At 41.8% G+C, this 24,720-nt stretch overlaps 1 protein-coding gene across 3 annotated transcripts in view; it reads right to left on the bottom strand.

Moving 5' to 3' along the window:
• Nucleotides 1-24,720, bottom strand: part of OSBPL10 (oxysterol binding protein like 10) — a 144,378-nt gene that overhangs the window by 36,292 nt on the left and 83,366 nt on the right. For all 3 annotated transcript variants that reach the window (XM_045007258.1, XM_045007259.1, XM_045007260.1), the window contains one exon: nt 1,844-1,990. In XM_045007258.1, coding sequence (XP_044863193.1) covers nt 1,844-1,990 — 147 coding nt within the window. The remainder of the gene's footprint in view (nt 1-1,843; nt 1,991-24,720) is intronic.

Genomic DNA, 24,720 nt, shown 5'->3' with positions numbered 1-24,720 from the left:
AACAAACAAACAAAAAGCTTTCTGTAAGGGTACTCCATGCCACTAGAAAAAAAAATCCTCTCAAAGCCTATGTATCCACAAGAGAGAAAATCACTAGAGAGTGGAATACAAAATAATGAATGGGAGGAAGTTCTCATTTTCAAACTATCTACAAATTTTCCAACTCTGCAGGGGCTTACAGAAAATCTCTCGGGTAACACCTCTACAACAAGATTCTTTGTAGTGTGGGGAGGGATAACTCAGTGGTTTGTGCACTGGCTTGCTAAACCCTAGGTTGGTGAGTTCAATCCTTGAGGGTGTTATTTGGAGGTTGGTCCTGCTTTGAGTAGGGGTTGGACTAGATGACCTCTTGGTCCCTTCCAACCCTGATACTCTATGATATGTTATATATATATATATATATATATAATTTATTTGAATGGTTTCAGAACAAAGGAATACACAAAGTGTAATCTTTTGTAATACGACTAACATGAAGAGTAGTTTTGTCCTGAGGGGCCATAATTTTGTTATAGTAGATTGCCTGAAGTTTTCATGTGATCCAAAAGTATCTGATACCAAAGTATTAATTTAACCCACCTTCCTTGTTCCTTAAATTGAAACCCTTTAACTCCCAGTGTTCACTTTATCTTTTTAGATGCAGGTGAAATGAAACTGACTATGGACTTAATCCTGCATTTCTTGCACTGCCAATAAACCCATTGCTTTCATGGGTGTTTGGAATATACAAAGAATGCAAGATTTTGCCCTGAGTGAGCAGTAAGAAAAGGCGATGAAGATCCTGGTCTTGCAAACATTTATGCATGTGAACGACTTTACTCACATGAGCAATCATACCAAGTCCAATGAGTCTACTCACACCACAGTCATAGGTGCTGGAACAATTTTTATAGTGGGTGGGCTGACAACCATTAAACAAAACTGTAAACCCTATGTCTGATGGAAACCACTTCAAAACAGGGGGTGTGCTGCACCCCCAGCACCCGCAGTTCCAGCACCCATGAACATAGTTAAGGATGTGTAAGTGTTTACAAAATGAGGGCCTTAAAGAGCAAGACAGAAATTTTATCATGGCCTTTATTCTGCTTCTGATGACTATAATGGGACCAGGGGCGGCTCTAGCCATTTCGCCGCCCCAAGCACGGCGGCATGCCGCGGGGGGCGCTCTGGCGGTCACCGGTCCCGCGGCTCCGGTGGACCTCCTGCAGACGTGCCTGCGGAGGGTCCGCTGGTCCCGCGGCTCCGGTGGACCTCCCGCAGGCATGCCTGCGGGAGGTCCACCAGAGCGGCCTGCCGCCCTCCCGGCGACAGGCAGAGCGCCCCCCGCGGCATGCTGCCCCAAGCGTGCGCTTGGCACGCTGGGGTCTGGAGCCGGCCCTGAATGGGACTAAAAGATTTGGTCAAATGAAACTGTGAACTGCCCTGTGGAAACATTATACCACAATTCTAGATTCATTTGGATTAAACGGTCACTGTCCCAAATGGAATGTGAGGTCTTGTTTTGAAGCCCACAGAAAAGTCTAATTTTCTAAGACAAATATAAATCTGTAAAGCTCCTCCACCACTGCCTACAAAGAAGCATACGTTTTCCTCTCCTTCATTTACTGCAGCTCCTGCTGCTGTAATTTGACATGAAAAGCCTGCCTAAGAAAGCTGATCACCCTCCATACTGCCCCAGGATGGGACCACACTTTTGTAAAGAAGCAAATCTATGAAAACTATTGATTAAGAGTTTGCAGAATAAGTTGGGATCTGAAACAAAATAGTTTGGGAGGAAGAACTGATTTAGTAAAAAAGAACGAGCGACTCAAAATTAAAAAAAATACAGAGGAAGTGTGCCTACCCTGGTTAGATCCATGCCAAGTTTGAGCTGTGAGATGAGATGAAGAATTATGCTACGCTGATCTTCCATGACTCCTAAATCCTCCTCTTCATTATCTTCGGTATCTGTCATCTCATCTTCAACCAGGATCAGCTCAGGAGCTGAATGCTAAAATGAAAACAATCACCAAGCATCACCAACTGGATAAACAAGTAGCAATTTATGTCATGTACTTATGCATGTTTAAAAATAGGGATAGCTCAGAGCACCCAGGGGGCCCCTTTACAAAAATCCACTTAAGGCTGTACTACAACTTTGATTTTTCAGTGGCAACAATGGTGATCATTAGCAAATATTAATTTATAAATTATTATATAATATTTGTACTACAGTAGTTCCAGTCAGCAACGGGGAACATTGTGCAAAGTTCTGATACAGGTATACAAAAGCAAAATGCCTTCCCCTCCAGAAGCTTGTTCTTTTCTTTATCTATTAAACAACAAGCATGGTTGAGAATCAGCATCCTCAAGAGAGTTTCGATTTGCTAAATCACTCATGTAAATAAATATCTTAAGAAATCATAATATTAAGGACTAGTTAACTTCACATGATTTTTCCCCTCATTCATCCCAATTGCTTAACTCTGGAAATCATGGATCAAGTAAATTCTGAATAAAATGCTTATCAATGCTAATTTGACCATCATAGTCAAGAACTATAATGAAGGTAAATTAGAGTCTAATCAGAGTGCTATGAATTCGTGGCATGGTGTTCAACATTTAGCTTGTTTGTGTTCAAGACAGAGGAGCAACAGTATATCTGCCCATTTTCCAGATATACCAGTTGAGGATTAACAAAAACAGAAAAATTATGCCATCTCCCTCCAAAGTGTACGGAGAGTGGGGGGGGGGCACGTGGGAGGGAGTATTGAAAATTCTGCAACAAAACGTAACACTTTCTTGCCTCTTAAATTACAATATATTCATAAACTATGTCTGGGTGGTAATTATTTAACTCAATTCTTTTAATATGGAATTCACTCCCCTTGGTGGTTCATCAGAGCCAGAGTCTAACAAGCTTCAGGGCCAGGACATGAATTATTTGGGCTTGCTTTTACATGGTTGTTCTTTTTTTGTTTATATTGCTGAAAAATTTACAAGACAGTTGTTCATATTTCTTGAGGCAGCACCAATGGTTCTTTACTGCTAACTCTGGTGTGTAGCTGTGTCTTATATATATTTAATTTTGTAAAAAAGAATATTACTGCAGCAACAACAGTTGCTCTATTATATAAATCGATAAATAATTTTAAGGAATTACCAAAGACAGGCTGTGATGATTTTTACAGCAAAGCCTAAACATTCCAAGCAAAAGAGAAAAAAAAACTGACATTCTGCTTCTTCTTTTATTGTACACAGAATTGGATTTTAAAACAATTTGCTCGGAAGACAGTCTATAATCATGTTAGAGCCAAAAATCCCTCACATGGCTTACAATATTAACATACATGAAGCAGGTTTTATTCACCAATGTTCTACTGGCTAGTCACTATTATTTATAGATGTTTCCATGATTTGGATTAGGCTATTTCCCCCCCCCTCATTTTTTTTTTAAAGTGAATGCATGTTTCAACAGCTGTCCTCCAATATAAACCATTACTAGAAAATCTTTTAACGCAAATTAGCTATGTTAATTTCATCTGATGAAACACCACTAGAACACAGAGCAATTAAAAAGGCTCTTTGTAACTACTCCATCTAGAAAACACTTAACTCCAAACCTGGTAAACTGTAACCTTAACAACTGTGGAGGCTTTTGAAAGGGCAAAACAACTACTTTTTTCCACTCAGAAAAATGTATAGCATGATAACCAACCCACCCACCCACCACTAATCAACTAATGCATGATTGACAAGTTCAGTTTCAGTATGTTAGCACATAATCTGACAACACTTACTATACGTGATCTAATTCCATAATCATATAGTAGATGCAGAATGCTGCAGCCCTACGCTGTTATGTGCATAACTGAATTTCATCTGGAGGGGTTGTGGGGAGAGGTCTTTAGAACTTACAGTAGATGTTTCTACAGCCGGCTTGCCTTTCATCCAGCTTGACCTCATCAAGAGTACTGTGCTACCGTTATCAGTCAGTACTGCTGCTCTTGCTGCTAGCTCTGTTAATGGCAAGCAAGCTAGAGCTGGAATTAGTAGTACTAAGAACAGGCAACAGAACCTCCCCTCCCCCTCCTTTTTTTTTTTTAATTTCAACTGAGTTTGAAAGAGTGCTGATGTCAATCTGCTGCCTGCATTTCTAGTCACATGACACTGAGATCTGTGGGTTTAACTGCAAATAAGTCACACTGGAAAGATGCTGCTGCTGTTTCCTGAAGATATCCCGGGGGGCAGCTTTCTGCCTGTATTTTTTAAAAGTTTCCCCAAGCACACATGGGCAGACAACAGCCTAGCAGGAGAAATATACTTATCTTTCATTTGACAGACTAGTAGGTAACAAGCTCTCAAGCAACACTCATAAATTCAAAAATGTTACTAACCAAATATCAACTGGCTACTGTTTCTGTTCCAATTTAGTGCAATGATACAACACTGTAAAATTATATTTGCCTATTCATTAAGGGTATTTTTTTAAATGAACAAGAATTCTTTTCTTGCACATCATTGTTAAGTTGAATGAGTAGATTTTTGAACCCAGGATTCTACACTTTTAAGGGTGAATTTGAAGGTACCGTCCATAATTAAGGCAACGTTTTAGTCACATGTATTTTTAGTAAAAAACATCATAGACAGGTCATGGGCAGTAAACAAAAATTCACAGTTGTGACCTGTCCAGGACTTGTACTATATACTCCTGACTAAATCGGGGGCGAAGGGGGGGGAGCCCAGGGGTTCTGCAAGTGCCGTGGGGGAGGCCTGGGAGCACCGTGGGTGTTGGGGGGGAAGTGGCGGAGCGTGGCCCAGGACCCCCACTGGTGAGGGGGAGAGGGTTGGCGGGGCTGGCAGGCTCCCTACCTGGCTCTGCACCTCCCTGGAAGCAACAACATCCCCCTCCCTTAGCTGCTAGACAAAGGCGAGCGCAGGCAGTTCTGCACGCTGCCTTCACCAAGAGTGCCAGCTCTGCAGCGCCCATTGGCCAGGAACCCTGGCCAATGGGAGCTGCAGGGGATAGTGTCTGCAGGCAGAGGCAGCACACAGAGCTGCCTAGCCATGCCTCCACCTAGGAGCTGAGGGATGTTGCCGCTTCCGGGGAGCCCTTCCCCCCCAGGTAAGCACCGACCAGAGCCCTCACCCCTTTCCGCGCCCCAAACCCCAGCCTGAGCCCCCCACGCAAACTCCTGCTGCTGCTGGTGGAGGGGAATGTGGTGGCCCAAGACTGCCCCAGCAGCGGCCGGTGCGGCTGGCCCAGGGGCTGCCCGAGCTCCTCAGGCAGCCTCTGGGCCAGGCGCATCAGCCACTGCAGAAATCACAGGGGAGGTCCATAATCTGTACAATCCATAATCAATACAATTGTCAATATCATGTGAAACTAATATATTATGCTTAATATTTAAAAAAATCTAATTCTTTTTTAGAATATTAACCTCTCCTCAGTGGTGTTAGAACAATTTTTATAGCGGGAGTGCCGAAAGCCACTGAACAAAATTATAAATCCTGTATATGATGGAAACCACTTCAAGCCAGGGGGTGCTGCAGCATCCCCAGCCCCAGCACCCCTGCCCCTCCTCACACCACATATGCAGAGACAGACTACAGTTTTCAGTAAAAATGCAGAGCCCCTAACTTTGTAAACTACTCTAAAAATAAAGTGTGTCAATATTAGCCTTTTATCCAGAGTGAACAGTAATGCAGCCATGGAACTATTTTAGTTTTCTACTCCTTTTCATTCTTTGCCAATGAAGGTTAAAAACCCAGCCAGCCAGCTGCCATTTTCATTACAGAAAGTGAACTGCAGTCCTCTTCGGTGCAATAAGCCATATCCTTTAAATACTATTTCCTAAGTGTAGGTGAATTGCCTATTAAGTGCCTTGAACATACAGAAGACTTTTTAAATAAATGCACAAACAACATTTCTCCAAAAAAGTACTTGGTGAAGTACTTGGTGAAGCACTGTATAACCAAATTCTAGGGCATGTGTGCATATAGCCAAAACAAAAGTATGTTGTATCAATAAAATGTTAACTAATACCCAATCAGGTTTTTATTCTTTATTTTCCAACAAAACAAACACACTATTGAGAATAAAACTAAGAATTAACCATTCAGCTGAGCACAGAAGATTATGGCTATTGATTATCCTTTTAAATGGCAGCTCATCTAAATAGAGTACAGTATGTGAATGATCAATTTACAGGAAAGAAATTAATTGAGAGAGCACTAACATGCTCTATATTTGTTCTCCAGTGGACAAGACAACCTCAACCCCCATAATTTTCAAAGAATGCATTAAAGTTATTGAGCTGCTCAGCTCCACAGCTGTCAACTTAGGGGAAAACATAACAGTGAACAGTGCTTGGTCAGTACCACTGCTAGTACAACAGCCTTTCTATTACACGTGCATATGTCTAACCCAGCAGTTCTCAAACTGTGGGCTGCGACCCCGATGAGGTCGCCAAGCCTGGCATTGGACTTAGTGTGGCCTGGGGCCAAGGTCTTCTGCCCTGGGTGGCAGGGATCAGGTTACAGCCCCTCCCCCCCACACACACCTGGGGCTAAAGCCCTTTGGCTTCGGCCCCCCTGCCCAAATTGGTGGTGCTTGGGCTTGGGCAGCAGGACTCAGGCAGTCTGAGGCTTCGGTCCCTGCTCCTGGGGTCATGTAGTAATTTTTGTTGTCAGAAAGGGGTCTCAGTGCAATGAAGTTTGACAACCCCTGGTCTAACCTAACTCAAAAAAGGCAAACAAAAGCTTACAATAGTGGGGATGAGATATTAAAGAGAACTTACCTTCCCAAAAAAATTCTAGAAGATGATATGTGAAAAATAACAGGTTATTTCTGCCAGTCCTATTTAAGGTTTAAACCTTATTTATTTAATTTCAAAGTAATCAAATATCTTTTAGGTTCAATTATAGGAGATTTATGAAAATGCACTTTTTTGAAGGAGAATCATTTTTAAAACACTCAATTTAATTTAAAAGGGTGATTGTTTCATTTAGAGAGGTCACTTGTTAAGGCATGGAATTGATGTTTTAACTAATGGACTTTGTCAAGAAACATCAATTCTCTTTCTAAGAGATGAAATCAGTAAGTAAAAATTCCTTCAAATAAGTAGACTGTCTAACAAAAAACATAGGTGGTAAATAAAAATCCATATAGCCAACAGCAGATTTTCTATAAGAGGAAAAACTTCGTTAAGCCTCTACTCCACTACAAAATCTCTCGACAAGTCTGGATTTTTCAAATTCTGATGACAGTCTCATAACTGAATTTTTAGGCAGTTAGTTCTTTTGGAGTAATCAGTTTCAGGACCAAGTTTTCAAACATGGACTCCCAAACTGTACAGGCAAATGTCTTTAGAATACATTGGGTAACTGTACAATGAACCATAACAGGGGGCTTCACTTTTTTTTTGGCAGTACAATATGATAACAAAATAAGGGCAATGCACATTTAAGGCTATATATGCTGAGGCTTCATATTAAAGTAAGGAGACAATTGTCATTGCTATACCTGGACCACTATCTTCAGTTCTTCTAGGTACTTCTTTACTGGAAAGATGTAGACAAACTAGAGGAAATTCCAAGGAGGATATAAAATGATTGAGGGGGCTGAAGGACTGACTTATGAGGTGAGACTGAAGAGCTAAATATGTACCGTTTAGCCTAGTAGCGAGTGAGGAAAGGAAAGAAGAACAAATATTTGAAGGATATAAATGGTAAGTATGAAAAAAAATTAGTATGGCACAAGGGAATATAACCAGGAGCAATGGGATGAAACTAACAGAAGCAAAGTTTAGGTTAATGATCATGATTTCTTGACAGTAAAATATATTAGGATTTTAAGAAATGTCCCAAGGGAAGTGGACTCAAGGGATGAGGCTTCCACATTTAAAACTAGATTGGGAAATGCACTAGACTATATACTGTAGTGAACACTCATGCATGGAGAAGGATGGACTAAATTACTCACAGGTTTTGTCTACAGTGGGAAATGATATCTTGTTTAATTACAATGTTAAACACAATTTAGCATTCAGTGTAGGCAATGACTGCCATGTTTAATGATGAGTCAACTGGTCATAGCTAGCCTTAACCAGTAAACCTTAAATTCAGTGTAGACAAATAGTCTTTTACATCTCTAATTTTTCATTCTGAATTTCATTCTGTTCACAATAGAGGTTTGCCAGCAGTGTTCATCACTTGCATATGTGACAGCGATTAAAACTCACAGGCCAGATTCTTGGCTGGAAGTCCACAGAGCTATGCCAATTTACATTCACTGAGAAATTAGTTCCATACATTAGTCACCACTGTCAGTGCCAGAATTAGATTCCTTTTTCTACAGCAGGTAATATTAACAGCACCTTTAGACATATCGATTAACAATGAACCATTACTTCTCAGTGGGTTTGTCACTAATTGCATATGCATCTCTGTGAGTAACTTGTCAGCTTCTTTTCTTGTCTGTATTTATACCTTCCAATCATTTAAACATATTCGTTACCAACAGCAGCATGTACATGATGAGATAATATCCATCAATGCACTGTACCCTTATTGACAGTGAGTTGAATGAGCTAACCTATCATTTGAGTCTCAGGTGTAGCTTGTTCAAAAAGATCCATTTAGTAAATGGTCTTATGTAGGAAGTAGCTTGTCAGTGGGTGCTAAGGGAAAAAAAAATCCAGAAAGACTAATCACAAACTAAAATTATTTCTCAAAATAAAAAAAAAATCTGACTATAAAGACAGTCCCCCACACCTCAAATCCATCTTACAGCCACAAGTTACGGTAAGTATTAGAACACCATCCAGGGAGTTCAATTCTCCTACCAGAGTAGAAACTATTTAAATCACTAATTTTAAACATGATTTAAATCAGCAAACAGAAAACCTTAATCTAAATGATTAATTTTAATCACCTTTTGCATTTATACTTTTTAGTTATTTTCCTAAAGAAAGGTTGATTCTCATTGGTAGGTAACCATTAAAACATGTTGATTTGCAAACAAATATACTCTTTACACTAAATTTGGTGCTTCTTTTTGTTAACCAGAAGGACACACTATATCTATACACATTTATTTAACAAATTAGATAGCTAAACTTTACTCTTTTTTTAGTATCTTTGAAAATCGTGACTGACATTTCTTATTTACTGGATGATAGTTTTAACTTGTGATTTGTGTCAAGCTCCACTTGGAGAGAAATTCAAATCAATTAAAAATGCACAAAACCAAACTTTTTTAATTACATAAAATGACGTTAAGTGTGCTGGATGCATAAGAAAAAAAGCTTATCAGAACAGATTTTGCATAAAAATCACTGACTTATTACAGAGTTTATATATTTATCTGAACTCTTTATCTGTAGTTAGAAAATTGAACTGATTGTTTCTGGTCACCATGTCCTTCAAGCTCTAGAATTAGTAGCGCTCACCCTCTTACATCTAAAATCTGATTTTTTTAAATTATTTTTTTTTGGTATTTCTCCACCGTCTCCTACTCTGAAAGTGCTTCTGCCCTTTAGCAGATACACAAGTTTCACCTTATTCAAAGTTGTGGTCAGCAGAGTCTTGTGCTGTGATATAATGAGTCTCTCTCACATAAGCCTCTTTTATCTCAACAGAATTTCAAATAAAATGGAACATAACACTCTTCTAAAATTAATGATAGCAGATTAGAGAAAGAAGAAAGGGACGGAGCGAGAAGAACAGTGCTACAGGGAACTCAAACCAATTACTCCAAGCTTCAACAGTGACCTCCATCCCGCTGCAGGCTCCTCTCCTTGGTAATCTTTTGATCTGCCACTGGAAGGCAGAAAGAAAAGAGCAGACTGGGGTAAAATTTTCAACATTGTCTACATGATTTAGGAGCCTAAATCTCACTTTCAACAGCAACTTGGTCACATAGTTTCAATGAGACATTGGCTCTCAAGTGCCCAAGTCACTTTTGAAAAAGGGACTCTGGAACTTTTACCATCATGGGTAAGATGCCGAGTCTTTCACAGAGGTCACGGATTCCATGACTTTCCGGGACTCCGTGACTTCGGCAGCTGCAGTGGCTGGTGTGGCTGACCCCAGGGCAGCCGGAGCAGCTGGGGCAGCCCTGGGGCCAGCGGCACCAGCCACTGCTCTGGCGGGCCCAAGCAACTGGTCCCAGGCATTGCCCCGGAGCAGCGGACTGGGAGCCACAGCGGGGCCCCGGGCCGCCCCACTCCCGGAGGAGGAGTGGTGGCAGCGGTGGGGCCCCGGGCCATCCTCCACCTGCTGTGGTGGTGGTGGGGCCCCAGGCCACCCTCCCCAAGGAGCAGCAGCAGCTGGGTCCCAGGCCGCCCCCCCAACCCCAGGAGCAGCAGTGACCACCGGAGTACCCTGCCCAGCAGCAGCATCCACTGGAGCATTCCCCCCGTCCCCCAGCACCTAAGATTTAGGCACGGATATTTTTAGTAAAAGTCACAGACAGGTCACTGGCCATGACTTTTTCGTTATTGCCCAAATCGTAGCCTTAGTCATGGGCTTATGGAGGCTACAGGCCTAGAGCAACGTTTACACAGCCCACACATCCTGCCTTACCAAAAAAAGATCTCCTAACTGAGGCAGTGGAGTAAGGTAGATGACTCAACTGATACATTTAAAACTCCAGTGATATCCAGGGGCTGATTGTCCATATCACCACATACTCCATTTGCCATACCCAATAAGGGAGCAATTTTTCAACAGAAAGATTATTTTTCAAAACTAAAGATTAAAAAAGCTCCCCTTAAGAGTTTCTTTATACATTTTGTTTCCAGGAGCTTAATCATAACATGCTAGGCTTGCTGTAGGAGAGTCAAAATTAAAACTTGACCTTTTTAAAAAAAACGGTTAATATTAAGCAGCCAACAGACTAACTGGGCTGGGGGAAATTGCAATTAAAAAAATTAAGTTACTATTTACAAAGACTTGAGGTATGGAATCTGTAGCTGGAATCTTGGTTAAAGCCAGAGAATCTGATTTTCCTTTTACTTATACCAAAATAAATTAGAAGTCCACTGGAGGATTCACACAGACATAAGAGTCAACAGTGTGCCCTTGTTGCCAAGAAGGCTAATGGCATTTTGGGTTGTATAAGTAGGGGCATTTCCAGCAGATCAAGGGATGTGATCATTCCCCTCTACTCAGCACTGGTGAGGCCTCATTTGGAGTACTGTGTCCAGTTTTGGGCCCCACACTACAAGAAGGATGTGGATAAATTGGAGAGAGTCCAGCGGAGGGCAACAAAAATGATTAGGGTGCTGGAGCACATGACTTATGAGGAGAGGCTGAGGGAACTGGGATTGTTTATTCTGCAGAAGAGAAGAATGAGGGGGGATTTGATAGCTGCTTTCAACTACCTGAAAGGGGGTTCCAAAGAGGATGGATCTAGACTGTTCTCAGTGGTAGAAGATGACAGAACAAGGAGTAATGGTCTCAAGTTGCAGAGGGGGAGGTTTAGGTTGGATATTAGGAAAAACTTTTTCACTAGTAGGGTGGTGAAGAACTGGAATGGGTTACCTAGGGAGGTGGTAGAATCTCCTTCCTTAGAGGTTTTTAAGGTCAGGCTTGACAAAGCCCTGGCTGGGATGATTTAGTTGGGTTTGGTCCTGCTTTGAGCAGGGGGTTGGACTAGATGACCTCCTGAGGTCCCTTCCAACCCTGAGATTCTATGATTCTAAGAAGAACCAGGTCCAACTTGAGCATATGAAAATATTCATGAATTCACATTACTGAAATTCCTGAAAATATAGGTTTTTAGCTTCTTATAATTAATTGCTTTTATTCAGTTCTGATAAATATGACTTGTCTCCAAATACAAACATTTTCCTATTTAAATAAAATTCTTTACCAAATTTCTAGGCATCTAGCATTACTTTTTCCACTAAAACTGTAACTCTAGGTTCATTTTGGGAGCATGAACAAGTCATGACATTGTCACAAGATAAGTTTATTTTTTTCAGATATTCTAATGACTGAACCTCCACACAAAAGACTATTTCCTTAAGTTCATTTCCAGCGAAATACAGGTGATCGTTTTATTTTTGATACTTCTGCATTATATTGTAACATTTGAGAGAATTTCCCTGTACATCCACGAGCTGCAAAGGATCTTGCAAGACCCTCGAATTGGAAATCTGAACTAAAAAACAGCAGGTGTACTCCCTCAATCAAGGCTAATCAGATGCAAGGTTTAATCTGGTTACTTCCCTCAGCCTACTAATGTTATCTCTGATTTGTCTGGGTTAGACTTCTACCGGCCATTATCCAGGCCGCACTCTTGCCCATTCTTGTGCCAGAATTCCTTTCCATCACTATTGCATTTTGTGTTGCTGTTATTTCTATAAAGGTGGAGTAGCAAGAAGTATAATCTTGTACATTTCACAGCATCTTTGCCATTTGTATTTGAAAAAGCAGGGGTTGTAAAATTAGGATATTGCTTAATCTAAACTCTAATATACAAAAATGCTTCTCAGTATTGTATGCCCTTAAGAACTCAATACAAACATTTTTTAATCAGAGTTGCCATCAAACAAGGAGGGAAAAAAGGCAGCAGCAGCAGCAGCGATAATAAAAATGATCAAAGAGAAAATCCCTACAGGCTTGTCCTAAAAGAAAGAACGAACGAAAGACCTTAGAGACGAACGCACATTGTTTATTATGAAAGTTTATTTTATGCTAATCTAGACAAACAAGAAAATTAATACAATATCACGCAACAGAAATTTTGTAAAAATGTATTTTCTAAGATAACACAGCCACTAGCAAAGAAAACAAATCTCCTTCTAGATGTGGACAGATTTGCTCTGAGAGTCAAATTTTTAAATGTAGATGCCCATAAAAAACAGCAGCTGGAGTTCTTGGAAATGGAAAACAGTTACTCAGACCATATAAAAGCAAACATAGTATATCAGTATAGCAAAGACAGCATAAAAGCAATCCATATCTTACTTGAATAAGCCCTTGTCAGTGGTGGAATCCCCAAAGCGCTAACATTTTTTTTGTTTGTTTTATCTGAGGAATACTAATGAAAAAAAAATGGTAACTTGCTCAGTCTCCAGAGTGAACAGCAGTCATTTCTTATAAGGATGCGCTTCCTTTAGCTAGTCACAAATCACTGCCTCCACAGTTTTCATGACCCACAAGCAAGACAAGTAAAGAGCTTCATAAATATCCAAGAAAATATTTCTACCCTTTCTAGGTTAAGTTGGAACCTGCACTGGCATGTTCATGGGTTGCCTGTTATAATTCTAGAAAGTACCCTAGAATAGCAAGCTCGTCCTGTCTAATACCACAGGTGTAAAAACAGGAACTGAATTGAAACAAGCATCTTTGATACTGAAGGTGTGATAGGGTCTTGAGAAAGAGTGAGTACAATAGAATTTGGACCGATGCAGTGCCTTTTATAGTGAAGATTTCACAAAGTGCTTTATAGCAAACTAGATGCAGATGAGACAGTGTTTTAGGTAAGCAACACAGCCACTACAGCTCTCAGAAACAGGCATGAGCAGCAGTACCCATTTTATTTCAAGGGAAAGTGTTAGCCAGAACACTAGAATTTCCCCATCAACTTCATATCTGGATAACCTCCAGAAATAGGCAGAAGGTATTTCTATTGTCTCATCCAAATTAAGCTCTTTGGATCAGGAGTAGTCTTTCATACCTTTGTATGGCTATTAGCAGTATTTTTCAGCCTTGATTTATTAGAACGGAGAGGTCTAATAAAAAGTTTCCCATTGATCTCTGAGAGGAGGGACTCCTTGGTGAGGTTGCTGGAAAGGCTCCTACCTCCACTCATATTTAATCCCAGTGCTCAGGGTCAGGGCCAGCTCCAGACCCCAGCGCACCAAGCGCGCGCTTGGGGCGGCATTTTGCCGGGAGGGCGGCAGGCGGCTCCGGCGGACCTCCCGCAGACGTGCCTGCGGAGGGGCCGCTGGTCCCGCGGCTTCGGTGGAGCATCCGCAGGCATGCCTGCGGGAGGTCCACCAGAGCCGCGGGACCAGCGGATCCTCTGCAGGCACGTCTGCAAGAGGTCCCCCGGAGCCGTGGGACCGGCGACCGCCAGAGCGCTCCGCACGGCGTGCCGCCCTGCTTGGGGCGGCGGAATTCCTAGAGCCTCCCCTGGTCAGGGAGGATTTATGCCACCCTGTTACACCCCTACCACTGCCTGAGGAGAGGGAGGAAAAGAGGGAAAATCATTGACTCATCCAAGAGAACTGTCACACATGGAGCTGCACAAAATTTTGGCGCTATGGGGGTAGTGTAACAGGGGAATAGCCACAGGTGGGCCTGGGTGGGCTGTGGTCCATCCATTTCACTTCTAGGACCACTCAAATTGGTGCCAGAGCCCCCTAAATCCACAGGCTGGGACTTCCAACCCTGACTCAGGATCTGTCCACCCGCCACATCCCTCTTCAGCCAGTGCCACGTGCTACTGCCCCAGTGGGTCTCCCACCCCAGCTCTAGCCCCACCCCCACAAGGTACACCCCCAGTCTCAGTGGGAGTGAGTCATTCCGGGTGGCAGGGCGGTGTGGGGGCGGGGCTAATGAGGTGCAGGAGACTGGGGCAGCAGTGCACAGCCCTGGCAGCAGAGGGACGCACCTGGCTGGACACCAAGCCGGGGTCAGGATGGGTGGGCAGAGCTTGAGCCCTGGTGGGCCCCTCTCTGCTCCCTGGACACACCTCGTAGCCTGTGTGCACCAGACAGCCTCATCTTCTGGTGCCTGAGCTGTAAGGGCCAGCTGAAGAGGGTGTGGGGAGGCGGACCCCCCATCCCTCCTGCCCTCTCCCGTCATTGGCCACCCACCCAAAAATCGGGGCTCACCCAGTTTTCCTGTCCTAGCTACACCACTGTAGTGTACTACGTAGTGAAACATGGTAATTTTCACTTTGCTAATTTGACAAACCCAATAATTCAAGCTGACACACCAAACACCTGATTTTTCAGAGTACTTAGAATTATACAGCACTTTGTACGTTCAAAGACCAACTCCCATTGCGTTCAGTTGCAGCTCTGAGCGCTCAGCCAACAATTCCGCAGATCAGACCCTACTGTCTGGTATCAGAAAACGAGGAGAACACAGTTACTGACCACCTATAAAAAGTTTGGTTTACGTGACTTGCCCAGCATCACGCAGTAACTCTGTAGCCGAGGCAGGGATAAAATCCAGTTCTCCAGGGCAGTATTCAAGCTGCCTTAACCATGAGTCCACCCTTTCTCTTCCTGAAATCCCCTGCCTCATTCACTATTCACTTTCCAGCCTCTGCAACAAGCAAGGCAGAGCTCCTACAGACAACAGCCTCCTTCAATACACAACCGTGATTCAGCCTCAGAACAGGCCCAGCATAGTCCAGTGGAAAAAATAGTATGTGATCATGTAATTTTAAGACTGTATCATAATGCTTATAGACAAGGGGGATGAATTATGGCTGGACAGACAACCTTAATTCTGGCATAGCCTAACTTTTCAATGCTTGACTTTGCAACGTTAATGTTCTTTAAATGTAATTTTGTGTGTAATTTCCTAGTTTGATTTTTTTAAAGCAAGATAAAAAAAGAAATTCCATCATGTGGCATTATACTGACACCCAACTGGTCATTGGGAAGGCTGGGTCCCCCTCAGCCAGGGAGTCTCCCCTCTCTCTTACCCACAAAATGCATGAGCCGGTGATGCCAGGAGTTCTCAGCAGACTCCCCTGCACTCCACCCTATAGCAACAGATTCCCCATGCACCAGGCTGCAATACCATTTGGCCTGGCCTCCACTCCATCTGGATGGAGGGATAGGCCAGGCCAGGCCAAATTGAGTGGCATTGTGACCCCATGCACCAGGTCACAATGCCCCTTACTCAAATCCGGCCTGGCTGCCTTTTCATCTGTACAGAGAGGTGTCCACATCAAAATTTCAGTAGTGTTACAACCACACAGTCATATTGATTTCATACAGGACTACTGCTTAGAAATGGTCAGGTCATGGCCCCCCGGGGGCTCTGTGGAACTTTGAGTAGGTGCAAAAACTCTGGGGAGCCAGGGCTGTTGGCACTTACTCCCTTTGCCCTCTCAGTTGGTGCCACTGGTCTCTTCCCCACCCCCACTCTCCTCACAATGGCATCCTCAGGCTTCTCATCCCAGTCCCAGTCTCCTTGCCTAAAATGTCCTAGTCTCACCTCTCCAGACTCCCATCACTCCCCGCCATCCAACACCAACTCCCAGTCTCTTTGCCCAGCTAGAGTTTTTCAAAGAAAGATTCAACTGAATTTTGTAACATGGACAAAACAACATATTTTCCCCTAGCTTTCACTCTCAGAAATATCTGGCCTGTTTTGGCTGAAATTAAAAAAAAATAAAAAAATACAATGTGAGGCAGACATCTGGCATGAAAAATTTCAGCCTAAACTGGTAAAGTCTGGTAAAGTTATGAAAAGCTGAAATGAGGGTCTGATAATGGGAAGTGATGGGAAATCTTAATAGGCAATGCTACCAATGCTGCCTATGATACGAGGACCATGGATGACAGCGCAAAACATAAATCAATTAAGTTAATATACAACATTGAAATAAAGTTAGTGTTGGTATTTTTGTTAATTTTTGCTCAATGGGTTTTAATTTACTTTTCAAACCTTACTGTACAGGTATTACTGGATTCTTTATATTCTGTTATTTCGTACACTGATTGAATTCCACTTGCAATTATGGCATTTGGGGAATGGGTATTGGTTCAGAATTGGGTTCAGATTTTTTTTAATGAAACTTCATGGCTTTTTGTCATAAGTAAAGATATTATCCTTGTAAAATATGTCACACACAGAATTTAGGGGCACCAAATAAAATTCAAAGGCTTTGGCTTAAATTTTCTATCAGTAAAAAAACATTTCCGTGAACAGGTTTACTAGGGATTTTGTTTGCTAGCACAGTAACTGTTGCGGAGAGCTCTAAAATCAAGATTAGTTAGATTAGTGTAAATCATTTTCTATCAATGCTCCTGCAGCAGTTTACTGTCATTAAATTCTACTTTTAGTGTAATTGTACATTTAATCCTTAAGTATACTTTACCTGGGAATTTCCAATTGATTATCTCAGATGTCATTTTTGGGATGGTCTGATAGTGAAAGGATTAACTAGTAGAATCTTTGCCCACAGATTAATTTAGCCATACAAGTCATTACAGCATATTACAGGCTACGGGCATTTAATGCACTATGCAGCGCAAAAAGGATTTACTCATGTATAATGGAAAAAGCAGAGTGCATTAAGAAATCCTCCAACGTCTGTGCTGCAGAGAGAAAAGCGCCTCTCTCTGTAATACAGCACATGTTCCTCACAAACCTCCTGTTCTCATTCCATTACTGGACATGTTGTTAGCACCATGTATTTATTGTTTAGCTGATCTCAGAGTATCAAATACAAAGATTTATGTCAAGTGCAAAGCACTGAAAAGCATTCCAGAGCCTTGGGCAAGCCCATTGCTTAAAACATAGGTTTCTAGTTCAACAGAATGTATGTGTCCTTTGTATTTCTATTTCCTGCACGTTGATTAGTTGCTAAAATATATAAGGAGTCACCGTTTTAATATTGTTTTTAATCTATTATCTGTAGTACACTAGCACCTAGAGGCCCCAGTGGAGACTGAAGCCCTGCTGTGCCGGGCACTGTACAAACACATAGTAAGAGAGAGAGTGTCTGCCCAGAAGAGGTTACAGCCTAAACAGGTAAGATAGATGTCAATGCCCTATCAAAAAGGAGAATGACATACAGAAGATACCATGCACATGGGCCAGCCACCTCTTATGGCTGAAAACACTGACTGCCTACAGTCACTGCCACAATAAAAATCTGATTTGACAGAGAGGTGTGATTAATGCTAAAACCTCAGACCAGCAAGAGGAAAGATGCCTAAATATGGATAATGGTTTCTCTTAGGGGCAAATGTTGCTGTGTACAAAACATGGGGGAGGGTTGGGAGGTGCAGGAAGAAACAAAGACCACACAGAGACAGTGCTCTCAGAAGATGCTGGGGAGCAGCTGGGGTGACATCCAAAAGATGCTTAGGATGGGTTTGACAGTGGCCAGTGGGTCCATCCCTACAAGGATCCATAGGCCTAAAACTAGGATTTTCAAGTGTCCAGTTTTCAACACCTGGCACACCCCCTGCGCACGCCCATGTTTGCACATTGAAATAATTCAGGATTCTAGTCTGCCTGGTATACACAGATTTTCTATATCTTAGTTCACACTATGAATGCCAATATATTTAAATACTAATACATATCAGTACCTTTTTTCAAAGGATGATCAATATTTTAACTATTATATGAGGGATATAACCTACGGTCCACTGGAGACTGAACAGAAACTAAATTCACTGCAAGTCCAGCTTGTATTTCTGCAAAAAAAAGAGGTCTCTATGATAAGAGGCGTGCATTCTGGTTTATTATTATGCCAGATTTATTTTAGTCTGTTTTAAAAACAGACAATAAATTGAAATAACATCTTTTCATTTCAGCCAAAGATCTTAAAGTTGTTTACCAACTAGTGCACAAAAGTCAACCCAGTTCAGGAGAGGGAATGAAGAATGCCTCATTCCGTTCAAACCACAAGGTGACAGTTTAGATAGACAGAATGCAATTATCCAAAGTGGAATTTGGCTAGCACCTGTAGTCTTGCAAATAAATAAATAAATAAATAAATAAATAAAGTGGTTAGGAACAGAAAATATATGAACAGGGGTTGAAAAAACTCAGCGTGAACATGAGTACACAATAAACTGAAGATTCTGTTGTTTAATATTTAACCAGTACATCTAAAGGATCTCTTACCAGCCACATACCCGCAGTAGCTGGCTGAATACAGCTGATACTGGGTATTTGGTTAGATAATGTGTTTCACTATAGTCATATAAAAAGGAGATCCTCTCTTCAAAAAAAACACATCAAGAATAGAAAAAGAGAAGATGAAATGGGCAAGTTAATATCCAGGAGAATAATCCCTTTTGCAGAATTAATATACCTACAACTAGCTCAAACTGCACATGGAAAAAAAGTGACATAGTAAATAACAGAAAACAAATAATCATCAGTAAGCTGTCTAACATAAGGATCACCAGCTATGCAATACATTTATTTTATTAGATGAAAGGAACACAGATTTACAATCCTCAAATTCTGGAGTCTGACAGGCTAAAAGGAAGAGCCTCAATCTAGTTACAAATTGGTACAAAATCTCAACTCCAGAATTTAATACATCCCTCAAAAATGTTCAGTGGAGGCAGAGGATTTGGAACAAACAAAGGGAACATTCTCATCCTATAGAACTTTTATAATCAATATTCTCTTCATGAATGTCTAAAACACAAGAACACAATCTGCACGTACCAGAGGTTAGTCACAGTGCTTAATGCACTGCTGGACGGTGCTTCTATGGTTGTAAGGGTGGTATAAGAACATTAGAATAGAATAGAATAGAAATCCCACCGTAAGTCTCAAACGGTTTGTGCAAAGGGCTCCATGCCCATTTTTCTATAAAATCCAAGCCCACGGTCAAACAAAAGGATTGTTTGGCATTTGGGAAACACTCTACCATACACCATCAATCCTTTACCCACATTAAGAAGGTACTGTGCTTCCTAAGCCCATTAGACAACAATGACAATTAACAGGGCCACTACCACCAGCCAAACACATTCAGCAGCTTGAGGATGTCTCCAGAAAAGAGCTGACAGTGAAGTTTGTGGTCTTATCTGTGAAAAGGGTTCCTCAGCAGTCTCTCCAGCATGACAACGAGCATCTTAGACTTTTTCAAATCACTGCTGAACACTGAAATTGAGAAGTATACACATCACACCCTTCACGAAGATCCAGGGATGGCTTTAAGAGGGGTTCATGGTTCCACCTGCACCCACAGAACTCATGAAACCAAGGGTGCAAAACCAGGCAAACATATACTCCTGAGGCATGTTCGAGAAGGGAGCCTGTCCTGCACTCACCCTGTAGTAGTAGCTCCTGTCCTGTGCGGCTGGGCCTGGCTATCCACTCCAGATATTTCTACCTGGCACATAGGGTTGCAGTGCCACTGAGATTTGGCCCAGACGCTTCTCTGTCATGGTGGATGCCAGGTTGCAATGCCTAAAATAAGGAGCAGGGCCTAGTTTTGCTACATGATCAGTGCCCTCCCCTCCACATTGGGCTGTGATTAGGGTTGTGGTGCCAGGGGGGTGGGAGGGTGCTGCAGATGGTGGGTGACCCCTCGGCAGTTTAGTATAGTACACCCAGTGAACCAGGAGCTTATATCCGCCCCTGCACAGGATCTTCAATCTTCTTTCCTGCATATTACCATAATGGAAATCTGAGGGATAGTCAGCGGCAGATACACAGATTCTAGCAATGTGCTACGTATTTACACCACGAGAGAAGACAAAAAAGTAGAACACTTTTGTATTTTGGTTTTGTTTTTTAGGCAGGGGTGTCTATGATTCTATAATGTAACCAGCTGATTCCCTTAAGGGTAGCAATTTAAATGACTTGTTCTATTTTAAGCTACAGGTCGATTCAGATTTTGTTTAGTTGGTACATTTAATGCTGAATGTCAGCCACAAATTTCTCTCCCCTCCCCGTGGGCATGCAATTTATCATAAAAGGCATAGATTTCTTTAACAAAACTTTAAGTATGGTCAGAGAGGAAACAAATTCATTTTAATAGCACAGTAGCTCTGAAAGCGGAATCAGAGCTCTCTTTAAGGACTGTCAGAACAGAGAGATGTGTCTATTCTGACAGGGATTAAAGTAACACCAATTACTAGACTAATTGTGCCTTTAGAGACTGTGATCTCTTAGTACATAAAGAATTTTTTGTTCCTTCAGAAGAAGGAGCTTAAAGAGAAATCAGCCTCCCTCAAATGACACCTGTGGATTCCCGAAGGGTTCTGTACCGCCTCCTTCTCTTCAATATCTACGAGACCATTCAGATAGATGATAAATTATGGATGCCATCATCATCAATATGCTGAGGATAACATCCAACTGCATATCTGGTTCTCAGCTGTGGTTCTATTAAGGCTGTGCCTAGACTAGGAAAAATAGATAATGTGTTTTTAAAATCGACCTAATACATTTTAACTCTCACATTTCTAAGCATTAGTGTAGTTAGGGCTTAGGCCATTTTAAAAACGCGTCGGCTGGCTGTGATCAAGCCTATCCTCTCCCCATCTATCTCACACAACTGCCATGCTTCAGGCTGGGCCCTATTTTCTCCACTTCCACTGGCAGTTTATTGTCTTAGTCCACATCTTCGAAGCAGAAAATGAATAAGGTCCCAGATACATTAAAGAACACAGCTAGGTCTACGAGCCACCAAGACAACTGTGCTACTCTGGGACAAAACAAAGCCCAGAATAAAGCCCATGAGAGCGGAGGACAAAGCACTCTGGGTTAAGGGAACCCAGCTTCCAGACAAGTTTAGATTAATCCAGAACGTGACCGCCTTTAGGAAACACTGTAAAATTTCCTGCTTAATAAAAGTTTTCCACCATATCCAGAGTGACATACACAGCATCAACTGCTTGCCTCCTCCTCCACCCACCAAACCTCCTCTCCTCTGACCCCCGCCCTGAAGAAGGAAACCCTACTCCAAGCTTAGCTTCCTCTAAACTGAAAAACAAGAAGCAGCCAGAATTCCGTTAAGTCCAAGAGGGACTTTGCTACTGCCAGTGTATTTTATATGGAGGGTTAATTGAGATGGTTGAGAAACGGGAACTAGTCTGTGCACCTTGGTGTGCACCAATGATGCAGGGCTGCCAACTCTTGCAATTTTATTATGAATTTGGCATTTTTCTGAAGCCCCAGCACTTGGAGTCCTGCGCCTACAGGAGCACTGGAACTAGCAGTGCTGCTGGTGCAGAAACAACCCCTGACTGGAAGTAATAATAGCAACCAAATGCATGGCTTCCAAGGTCACAGTTTTGTTCAGTGGCTTGTGGCATCCTTACCGTAGGAAGTGTTCCAATGCTCTGGGTGCTTATGTGAGAATCTTGGTGTTCATTTAAAAAAAAAAAAAAGTCTAGACTTCCTGGCTGGGGAGAAAGACTGAAAATATGAATCGCAAGGTCTCTGCAGGTTCAAAAAATCAGAAGACAGATAACACCTCACATATATAATTTGTTTTAAATCTGATGATTTTTAAGCCAGTCCATGAGTTTTGGGGACCTGTTTTGTGATTTTTCAATGCTTGGTTTGGCAATGCTGTCAATACCCATTCATGGATTCAGATAAAGAATTCTTGACAAATTAGAAGCAGCATTAAGTATCATACTATACAACACATACACAGTTGCTTTCATACTGTAGGCCACCATCCTAATGGAAATGAAAGAGGACAACAATTTAAAAAGAAGAAGTGGTCGAGTCCTTCAAGCACTACCACAATATAAAACATTCATAATAGTTTAGGCCAAAACATGACTTACTTTAACACATGCCTTAGTATGAAAAATCCTTCAGATTCTAAGTATTTAGTATAGCTCTATACCCACCCCCTTTATTGCCAAGATTATTAAAGAGGCATCTTTCCTGTTGCCAAAATACAATAAGCGATCTTTACAAAAGACCTACAATATTTTTGCTCCACTACAACAAAGACAGCTCCAGCCAGCATAGGGAATGCAGTTAACTTTTATATTCAGAGTTGGACTTCCACTATTGAAGATAGATATCGGTGATTATGTAGACAACAAAAGCTAAAAAAATAATCCCAGCATGGATGCATTCGGCTGCTGCTTTATGAGAGAATTAGCAGGAAAAACATCTGCCAGGCGATGAGACAAAAAGACAGGAGGAAAGATGCTATTTTCAAGGTTATGAGGGGATATTACTTCAAGTGGAAAGTAAACAAAATAATTAAAATCTATTGTTAAAAAGGGACAGCATCTTTAAACTAGTCGCACCCCCCCTGCCACAGACCAAATTGTTAGTTCAACTGCTGAAATATGCCGAAATGTACAGGGAAAGTCACAAAAGCAGTACACCCCAAGCTACATGTACAGCTTTTATCTTGTGCAAAACCAGACATTTTATTTTATAACTGGGTAGAAAAAGGACTCGCTCTATATATACATATTTAGAACTCAGACATCAGAATGGTTAAAACTACTTGCAAAATGATGCCCAGAGATTATTAATTAAATCTGCTGCTGCATTTTATCATCCTGTTGCAGAGCCCAAGCCTCCACAAACAAAACAGCAACATTCCTACAGTTCCCTTTACCAATGTATTTTATGAATGATTAATAAATGCAAGATGCAGGCAATTTTTAAAATATATCAAAACAAAATGTGGGGAGGAGGAAGAGCATAATGGATATGGAGTCAATCAAGTGGAAACGGATATGGGGAACAACAGGGGCAGCTCCAGGCACCAGTGCAGCAAGCACCTGCCTGGGGCGGCAACCCACAGGGGGCGGCCTGCCAGTCGCTCTGAGGGCCGCAGTCAGGCAGCTTTCTGCGGCGTTTCTGCAGGAGGTCCGCCAGTTTCAGCAGCAATTCGACAGCAAGTACGAAGGCGCTGGACCGGCAGATCACCCGCAGAACTGCTGCCAAATCCGCATGACCAGCAGACCTCCCGCAGAAATGCCGCCGAAGGCTGCCTGACTGCCATGCTTGGGGCGGCAAAAAAAACAGAGCTGCCCCTGGGGAATAAGATACCTTAGCCATTATGTGGTTCCACCCCAGAGGTATAAAATCCCTTGGGCAGAGTCAGGTGGGATTTAGGGCAATGACAACCCATAATTTCATTACTCGTTAGGTCAGACTATTAATGCTCAGCATATATTATCATATTATATATTGATATCCATATCCAAGCTGCAGCGGCTTAAAATTTGCTTTGTTGAGTCAGCAGTCATGGAAGACCCTGTAATAAAAAAAAGGGCAGGAAGGGAGGAAGCAAGAAATCAAAAAGCACTGAGTAATTATTTTTCTCTTTAAAAATAAAAAGTTTTATCCCTTAACCATTTCCCCAATCAAGATGAAATTGTTGTGTGCATGCTGAAGGTGGAAGGGCTATGAAAAGAAGGAATGGCAAATAGGTTTGAAGGACAAAATTGGCCAGGACTCTCATTCTTCTAGCAAGAAATTTCTAATTGACAGCTATTCTTACCAGTTTTCTCTAGTACAAAACAAGTCAAAAGTCCAATGCAACAATTTACAATTTATCCAGGAGCAAGGAATACTCATGGCAACACATTTTCTCCCTCTTCTAAAACAAAAAATACTTTGCTTAAGAGAATTATCATTTACTTATCTGAAAAATAAATTACACAATTTCTAACTAAAGTGAATTTACATCATATGTTCATCTAGGTCCATTGACCTCACTGCTGGATAAAATTTGAATTACATAATCCTCTTCCAATCCTTCTCTTACCCTCCTATTAAAAGAAAAGGCAGAGAGAAACTCTATAGCAAACTGGAAATTCAGGTTTAGCCAATGCCATTTTAAAATATGCTAAATTCAGGACGGTAGGCGAATGCTGAAAATATTGCTTCACTAATAGGTAAGTCAGAGACCACTGCGTATTTAATTAAAGGAAAATATATTGTTAAGTTTAATCAGTTCCAATACCAGCAGAATATTAGCTTGTGAAGTATGCCCACAGCATGGAGTGAAGCAGGCACACAAAATACTCAAAACCTCCACACTCTGCCAGGAGTCCTGTGGCACTCAGC

The sequence above is a fragment of the Mauremys mutica genome, chromosome 2 (assembly GCF_020497125.1).
Source record: "Mauremys mutica isolate MM-2020 ecotype Southern chromosome 2, ASM2049712v1, whole genome shotgun sequence".
Lineage (NCBI taxonomy): Eukaryota > Metazoa > Chordata > Testudines > Geoemydidae > Mauremys > Mauremys mutica.
This window is presented reverse-complemented; position numbering and strand designations above follow the sequence as displayed.